The following is a 9,473-nucleotide window of genomic DNA, read 5'->3' as shown; positions in this document are numbered from 1 at the left end:
TCAATTTCATACAGGATGATCAAAGTTCATTGTTGAAGCCAGCTGTCTTCTTTCTTCATCACTTGCACATGCACTAATAATCAGGCTTTTGGATATAATCAATGTTGCGGTTTTAGAAATAATTTATACTATATTAATAATTTTGGATAAAAGTTTTATTGCAACTTTGGACTTATATACAGGTTACAGTTTTTTATTAACAATAATATTTGTTGTATATATACAATATATTTTAAAATGTGATGATGTTTTCTGAGGGGTGATTAAAGGATATAGTGGGGCCGTATAGCTGCATATGATGGCAGAATATTTCAGTTCTGGTAGAGAGGCTGCAATTTTAGGTGGTTATAGTATACAAGTTTCTGAACCTAAAACCACCCAGACCCCAATTTTTAAGGACCTCGGTCGTCCGTAATGACGTCATAAAAATGGCGGCCGTAAGAGGATGCTGGGGGTGATGGGGCTATAATGACCGAATGCCTGAACCGATTTTCATGAAATTTGGCACACAAGTGCTTGAACACATTATCTCGGCCTGGGTTGAAAATGGTCAAGTTTCATCAAGTCACTTCAAAATGGCGGCTGTTCAAAACTAAAAAAATATGAGGAAAATAACTGTGAATTGTTTTATACAGGGTGAGTTTCAAATGAGTTCCCCTACTTTTTTATACATTTCTTAAGATATCAACTCCGAACCAGGTCAGATAATGTAGAGTAGTGAGTACTTCATTTTGACTGGGTTTTATTTTATCCGTTTTTTGTTATCAAGCTTTCTTGATAAAATATAACAATTATTTTGATTTAAAATGTCAATATTTCAAAAACCAAATATGACAATGAAAAACAGATTGCGGCATTGAATTCAACATAAAAAAGTAGTTCACAATGATGGGTCACAACACCACCTTCATATTTAAAATAATTTATCAAGATGGCGGATGAAAAAAATACATCCGTCATAGCTGAGTGAAAATAGGTCAACAATGAATGGTGGTGTCCACTTATCTTTATCTAGCACTATTTTGAGATTATGGCCTTAGTTTGTAAATGCACAATGTTACAATGGACTAAAAATAAAGTTATAAAAAGTTCCCTTAACTTTAGAATGGATCAACATTTTTTTAAACGGATTGCAGCATCGTATTCAGCGTAAAAGTCTTGTTTGAAACGGTGGGTCACAACCCTACCTTTACATTTGAAAAAATAACTTTTAATCCAAAATGGCGGATCCAAGATGGCGGCCAAAAATTTAAACCCAGTCAAAATGAAGTCCTTGCTACACTAGAATGATCTGACATGGTTTAAAGTTGATATCTTAAGAAATGTATAAAAAAGTAGGGGGGGGGACTCATTTGAAACTCACCCTGTATAAAACAATTCACAATTATTTTCCTCATATTTTTTTAGTTTTGAACAGCCGCCATTTTGAATTGACTTTGATGAAACTTGACCATTTTCAACCCAGGCCGAGATAATGTATTCAAGCACTTGTCTGCCAAATTTCATGAAAATCGGTTCAGGCATTCGGTCATTATAGCCAATTCATGGGGACCCAGCATCCTCTTACGGCCGCCATTTTTATGACGTCATTATGGACGACCGAGGTCCTTAAAAATTGGGGTCTGGGTGGTTTTAGGTTCAGAAACTTGTATACTATAACCACCTAAAATTGCAGCCTCTCTGCCAGAACTGAAATATTTTCCTGCTACCCAACCTGACTAATAGTATAATTTAAATTTACAAAAAAATTTCTGACAATTTAGTTTAATAAGTTATATGGCAAATGTTGGTACAATCAAAGGAGTAAAATTATATAACTAAAAGAATGAGTGTAGTGAATGGTCTATAAATGACACGTAACATTGCACAATACAATAAAATGATAATATCAATGTTTGTAGGATCATTCTCAAATCCCCGTCATTGAAGAACACAAAATACAGTCAATAATGCGCAGTAAGGGCATCGTTAACTTAAGCATGCGTCCTAACTTCGGGAATAGATGTGGGTTTACATTTTAAATAGTTAACTGTTTGAAATTTAATGTTAAGTTATTTAATTATAATATGGCCATAAACAATTTTTGTGATGGTAGCTTTGTTTTTACAAAGACATAGATTTCACTGAAAAAGCGCACCCTTGACAAAGCCACAAACGACTGAATGTGTAAAAAAAAAAAAACGGGGCCCAGCACATACAATCCTTCCTTTGTTAGAGTCTGTCCAACCCATGTGCCTTATTTAAAGTCATGGCAAAGGTAACTTTTAAGGGAAATTTCTTTTTAGTCCGTTTGAAAGGATTACGGACAATTGCGTGGTATGACAGTTTGACCGGAGTCAGCCAACTTCACTTTGATAGTGTAGGGTGCCCAAAAGAGCTACGACCAATATTGGACCCTGCTTAGGTTTCTCGCCAAAACTTGATAATGGATTTCTTTTTAGCATAGGCTAACGAAACTAAACTTTTAGCATGAGGGGACGAAACTAAAGGGCTTATTGCTTAATGAGTTCAAAAACTCTTATGGATACAACAGAGCATTTCACGTTACTTCGTAAAAAAAAGAACCAAATAAAACTGATATAAACCTTTTCCTGTCGGTAACATATTCGACACAACATATCCATTTATTGAATACCTGTAATAAAGAAAGGGTAAAAGGTAATGTTTGAAAGTTGATTTTTTTCAAATATAAATAGAATTAGCCGACCCGTGCGAAACATTCACATTGAATCCTTCTTTAATACCACTTACGAGGTATACAAAATAGTTAATTGTGCTTAGTGCGTGCCGTTGAATAAAATACGGGTTTATACTTCATGAACAGATGTTATTATTTAGTCTTCTTTTAAGTGAATATTTAATCTCCAGTTGTATTCAGTAGAAAACACATACTAAGTTTGTTTATTGTCATGGATGAAGTCAAAACAAAACACTCAGATTCGTGAAATAAATATTAGTTTATTTTTATTAGTTTAATTCGCATGTTTCAGCTCATCGTATAACGTAAATAAACATTTCGAGTTAAATTTACTGGCAGAAATTATAGGGGTTTGTATAGATCGTTTTTACGAAAATCTATAGAAAAATGAGTGATTTGTATACTTTCCTAGCGTATTGGGGGGAAAAGCTTTAAAATGACACCTTATTTATGAAAATTGGTGAAGAATTAAGGGAGTTATGGTGTACCGACATAAAAGCACTTTAGAAACTATAATATATATAGATGGTTGGTAGGTATGTCAAAATGAAGGCTATGTCGTAAATAAAGCAATATAAAAGCTAAATAATCCACGCGGTACTTACTTTTGAGTTGTTATTATTTTTCGGCGTGAAAACTTAAAAGTTAGAGCCCTAAATGGAATTCAGATAGACACAACCGATGTAAGTACAGTAATTACGAGAAACGATTTACAAAATGATTTAAACATTTTTTTCCATTATTAACATATTTGACAATATTGTATTAACGTTCAATAACCAAAAGTGTTTGCTCTAAAATTATACATTTAATTATTGTATTATTTATCATAAAAACTTGTTGGTTGCTTATTTTTAATAAAAACTAAATGTTGACAGCATGTCGAAAAGTGCAACAATGAAGTTGGAAGTGTTCTGAAGCTAAAATATATTAAGTATAAAGTTTTGGTTTATCTAACTATCCCTATCGCAAACAATGTTTTATGTGTTGGCGAGTAGTTATAGTTTGAGGTCCCATTCAAATCTGCAAGTTCCTACTTCGTTCTCGTGTAAAATAGCTTCTGAATTCAGAAGCTAGATAGATAAGAAGTTATTCATTTTTCTAATCAGTCGGTAATACTGATATTTAACAAAAGATCGACTTTTGATAATACTAGGCTCTTGAACCGTAAACTTCCATTCAAGTTTAAAATATGAAAAAATTTCATTTTTTAATTTTTTTTGTTCACTTGGTGTAGTGTGATAAGCAGTGAAGAAAGTAATTGTGACTTGATAAATACAATTTAACTATCTAACTATACAGATTGGCATGGTAATCAGGACATAGGAAACATCAGTAGTTTTTTTTATTTAAAAGTACAAAATTAGAAAGCCATAAATTTATATTTCTACATTTTGCAAATTCATGTTATCCATGTATCTTTAGACTAACAGATCCGTTATATCGTTACAAGCTTCGTACGTGATATTTTCCCTTATAGCCCAAGGATACAGTGTTACACGCAGAAACTGACTATTTAATCATGACATAATTCTCACACCCTAAAGGCCAGCCATAATTGTGTCTTAGTCACAGTAAATTCTCGTCGAGTGTGTGTTTCAAGCTTAGCCTACTATTATAATAAATGTGATATTGTGGCTTTATTTAAAATCTTACTTAATTTATTTTAAATTAAACATATTTATTATGTTTTCAACCCCATGCTTTATCCATTGACATAAAATCAGTTTTAAATCAATAAAGTCCCTCAATTTATAAAAATGTCAATATATTTAGAAAAACGCTTTATCTTAAAATTATTTTTTAAACATGACAAACATTTAATAAATCTAAAACGGGCAGTTGTAAAGTAGGCAGATACATGAGTTTTAATTCTAATGATATAATTCTATATTATATAATGTACATTTTTTGTTTAAAATAAGAGGCCTTATGATTTATTATAAAGTATGAGGCCTTTTGAAAGTAAGTTTGGCCGGTAAATGGTGTGGCTTCCGTCGCTAATTTCTCCGAGGCATCAACAGTCCAGTCAGGCCCGCGCCTTATGTGACTGCTGGCCAAGTATATAAGCCTGGGGCAGTCCTTGTGTCGTCAGTCAGTGCTTCTACTCCATCACAGTCATGCACTCCTTAGGCCTCGTGGTCCTCCTAGCAGCGGCGGTGGCAGCGGCGGTCGTACCTGCCACCACTCCCCAGGACTCCCTGTGGCGAGGAACTCCCATGGACGGCGTGGTACAGGACCTGGAGGCCGCCTGCACAGACAAGAACGACGGGATATCCTGCATCAAGTACAAAGTCTTAAACCTCATCGACCAGGCTCTCATGAAGGATTCTCTACAGGTAAAGTGAACTGTGACAGCACCAATAAAAAATGTGGTGTAATTATAATAATAGCAAACATTATTCAACACCATACAACAAACTACGATCAATAGTTGCAACTTGATAATAATTTATTGTATGCACAAAGAGCTTTGTGTTAACCCTAGAGCACATAAATCACTTAACAGCATTTGGATAGCGATAAATAATGGCTGCTCTTCAAATTACCGTCATTCTGCAATTTATTATCATATCAGCACCGCTCGTTACATTGGTTTAAAGTGACTTTCCCAATTTTTATACCAGAAAACTTTGCAAACTTTATGGTTTGTGTTTGATAATCGTACAAAATTATAGTGAATTTTACGATTTTACTAAACAATTAAAAAAGTATTATCACAACATCCCGTGTTTGATTGTATGGCTAAATTGTTTATTCGAAGGTTTAAAGTGTTTTTTTTTTGTTTAATTACTGGATCCCATCCGTTTAACGCAACCCAATACACAGGTATTGTTTATACGTGTTATCCTATCTAAAGCGAACCAATATAATAATGATCGTTACCGTAACCTGTACTTGGTTAGGATTTGTGTTATGTAGAATGATAACAATTACAGATCTGTGCTATAGTTGGTAAAAATGCAAGCCGTACCGAAACTCTACTAATTTCCCAGTTTAAAACTTAGCATGAAAATATTAATATTAGTAGGCTATCAATACCCAAGCCATACGTGGATGGATACATTTAATATATAAATGTAAGCTACGAACACCGTTTCGCAAAATCAACAAAGGAAGAAAAATACGTTTAACCTCAACCACTACTTTTCTTCATGGGATTAGTTTATCATACAGTATAATATATTACAACCAGAAGATACATGTGTTTATTATGGCAGGTGTCAGAGGGAGTGTCACTGGTGAAGAACACTGACAAGCCTGAGCAAGAACCCACAGTCGAGGAGGGTGAGAGCCCCAAGGGTCTGGAGAGCCGCGGTCTGTTAGACACCTTGGAGAGCTATGTTCAGAGCCACGACATGTTGGTACGTCTGCCGAGAGCTCTGGGCGGTCAGACCCTCGCTGTCAGCGCCCGCAACATCGACGACAACGAGATAGCACTCGCCCTCCGCGACAATCCGGAGTCTGAAGCCCAGGTTGAGGAGAGGAGCCGCAAACGTAAGTCACATTTTCCTACTATCTATGATATGAGTTTAACGGTACATTACGTTCAAATTTTTGACTGAAAAATTTAACGGTTTGAGTTTAACATATGCAAATTAGATGGAGTGTGGATAAGGTTATCAAGTAAAAAAAAATATATGTGCTTTAAATAATTTTGATAAAATCTTCAACTATAAAGGTTTTGATAGAACCTAACCTAAATTAAATTATGATCAGATTTTGAATTTATAGCTGTCTCTGTAGCTTTTTTGACTTATGATTAGATTTATAAATTTATGGCTACTTATGTAATTCATTGAAATATGGTTAGTTAACTTAATTAGCTTCATAATGAAGATAACTTGGTGTAGTGTGATTAGTAGAGATGAAATTTGATTGTGACTTGATAAATATTAACAATCTAACACAGATTGACATACAGCTAAATACGTAGGCCTAAATCTAACATTACAACATGTGGTGAAAATAAAAGGCAATAGGTATTCAATTACAAATAAATTAAACCAATACAATTTCCAATGTTACACAGAATCCTTACCCCTCCCCACAAACAAGGCACTCAGTTAAGCATTTTGGTGAGGAACTAGTTTAACAGTACTTTTGGTGTCTCAGGCCGCAAGAACAAGCTGAAGAAGATCCTGGTGCCGATCCTTGTGTTCGTGCTGCTCAAGGCCATGACACTCATCCCTCTGGCTATCGGCGTGTTGGGACTGAAGGCGTGGAACGCTCTGCAGCTCAGCTTCTTCTCCTTCCTCATCTCCATCAGCTTGGCGATGTTCCAGCTGTTCAAGAAGATCGCCAGTGATGCACCGCCTCCGGCCGCCGCCCTGCACGCTGCCCCCTGGCAGGACTACAGCCAGTACGCCGCCGCCCGAACTCTCCTCGTCAACTCCCAGGAGAAGGATGTGGACGGGCAGCAGCTCGCCTACAACGCCTACACGTCTCAGTGAGTTAGGTGGGTCTTGCAACATTTCTTTCTTGTACATGCCAAACCTAGATACAAGAATGAACTATTTTCATTTAAAGTTATCACATACAAAAAATAACGATTACTTGACCTAAAATAGTAACTATGTAATTACCTTTATGACATCTTTTAGTTTTTTTCCTAGGACGCTAGGCACGAGCCTGGGATTGTTTTTCACATTACTTCAGGCTCTAATTTCTCTGAAGCATCAACAGTCCTAGGGGTTGCGGCATTATCACTTAGATAAAATTCATTGGTGATTTGGTGGGACTTGAACCCGGAACCTCTTGGAACGAAGTCCTGCGCTCTAACCACTAAACCAGCTCGTTCCCCTTACATCTTTTAGATTATGCGGATATAGATTAAGGCATGGGTGTAGAGTGTCCTCATTTAATCTTTACTGGCATCAAAGGTGGACTGTTACGAAGCAAACAAACATAATTATTTATTCTAAGAACAATGGTTATGATAACTACCTACTTGTTTCGAACGTATCCATACAAAATACAAGAATATTGAATGTAAATATCCCTAACCCTTTGCTTTAATTTACAATCTATATCGTTCAGCTCCTTGAAAAAAATTTGAAAGTAGTTATGAAAGGAAACATAAGTATAGCTCCAATATAAGTAATTAAGTTTACCTTATAAATAAAAGGATCTAGGGATTTAACATAAAACTAATTCGTTGTAATATTTTCAGGTCTGAAGAAGACAGCTCTTTTGTGGACATCTCTTCATCAGTCATCAAGAAATCTATTTATTGTTTTAGATATTTATTTAAAGATCCTGTGTATAGTAAAATATTTTTGTAAATAAACTGAACCAAAACATATTTTTCATTTTCTCTCTAATTTATTATATATAGTTTCTATTATTAAATTGGAGTTTACAGCTTGGACCTTTTCACACGTTGGGAAAGTCCACATTTCAGAATCAACGTCAAAATGAATTTTAAAAACTCTGTTATTCCAAATACTCCAGTAACACTATGAAACGATAGTCTGATCAAAACATTTTTCATGTCGTCTTTGGCATCCGAAATTACATTACTGTATATGCATATTTACTTCTAAATGTTATTGACAACCATTACAGGCAGATAAATAAAATCATTCCGGTTAATGATTAGATTACTTAGCAAACTGCAAATAAGTAATTAATATGGTACAGTGTTAACATACTCATTTCTCAACATACCAATTACTTACTTGGCTATATTATTTTTAAATTAATATCATAATGAAAAATATACTTCATCCTTGGACCTTAAATGAAATACTTTAAGTATATAGATATGTGGCACCTAATTATACAAGTTAAATTATATTTCAATACATGCAAATGATAATGATTGGAGGGTTAACAAAATATACATTTTTTCAATATAAAGGGAGCATCATATTAAGGGTAAAGAAAAGTTATCAATGTACATTTATATTTACCCTCAATATAATGATAATGCTATCATAACAAAGCAAATACGTCACAGGTAATAAGTTGTCTTGAGTCGTACGTTTATAGATTAACGTGGGCTACGTGGGCCAAGCTTCATGTGATGAAAGATACATTCTATTTATGTGAAGCTATTACTGAGGTAAGGGTGAGTAGCACCAAGGCTTTTAACAGAGTAAAAAAGAGGATACTCTATAAATAATTTCAATAACACATAAACAATAATCAATACAGATTAAAACTGCTGTTGTATCTAAAGAAATATTTTTTAAGGACTAAACCGAAAAGTAACTCCACACTTAAACTCTTAGATAAAATTGATTTCCACGGATTATCTATAGCTAACTATGAATAGGTAATACATTTTATTCTTTAAACATATTATACAAATAATATAAATAGAAGAGTCGACTAAAATGGTGAGTATTCAAAAAATTTGAAAATGGGCTTTTAACTTAACTTTTTCTATTATTTCACTAGCTATGCTGTAAACTTTAATAAATGGCTGTAAAGCTTTATAGAATTGGGTGTACGAGTCAATCGTTGTTTATAAACCCAAGTTAAAAGTATATCGTTAGTTAATGGTGTGGTATAATGTAATTTTGCTTTTGAAATTCTTAAGAATTTATTATTAATAAAACACCAAGTCGTCAGTATTATCTGGAGGTGGGAATCTAACTGCGTATCTTACATATTTTTACTCAATGTACCATTTAATCTATGTCAACATGCACCAATGATTGATAGATTAGTTCCCGAGTAATACGAAAACCACCATGAGAACAAAACCTTCTTCTGGAGTACATGGACCAATGTTGAATGTTCTGGAACATTGGAATTGTTTATAATG

General features: G+C 34.3%; 1 protein-coding gene across 1 annotated transcript; it reads left to right on the top strand.

Annotated features, from left to right (window-relative positions):
• Window positions 1-4,808: 4,808 nt before the first annotated feature.
• LOC128982815 (uncharacterized) lies at window positions 4,809-8,001 on the top strand. The gene is made up of 4 exons (XM_054401830.1): window positions 4,809-5,037; window positions 5,920-6,196; window positions 6,815-7,157; window positions 7,872-8,001. The coding sequence occupies exons 1-3, from the start codon at window positions 4,819-4,821 to the stop codon at window positions 7,150-7,152; spliced, it is 834 nt and encodes a 277-aa protein (XP_054257805.1). The 5' UTR covers window positions 4,809-4,818; the 3' UTR covers window positions 7,153-7,157; window positions 7,872-8,001.
• The last annotated feature ends 1,472 nt before the right edge of the window (window positions 8,002-9,473 follow it).

The sequence above is a fragment of the Macrosteles quadrilineatus genome, unplaced genomic scaffold, assembly GCF_028750875.1.
Source record: "Macrosteles quadrilineatus isolate MER2022 unplaced genomic scaffold, UCM_ALF_1.0 Scaffold_1__1_contigs__length_201487025, whole genome shotgun sequence".
NCBI lineage: Eukaryota > Metazoa > Arthropoda > Insecta > Hemiptera > Cicadellidae > Macrosteles > Macrosteles quadrilineatus.
The sequence above is the reverse complement of the archived record's forward strand: the minus strand, read 5'-3'. Positions and strand labels throughout refer to the sequence as shown.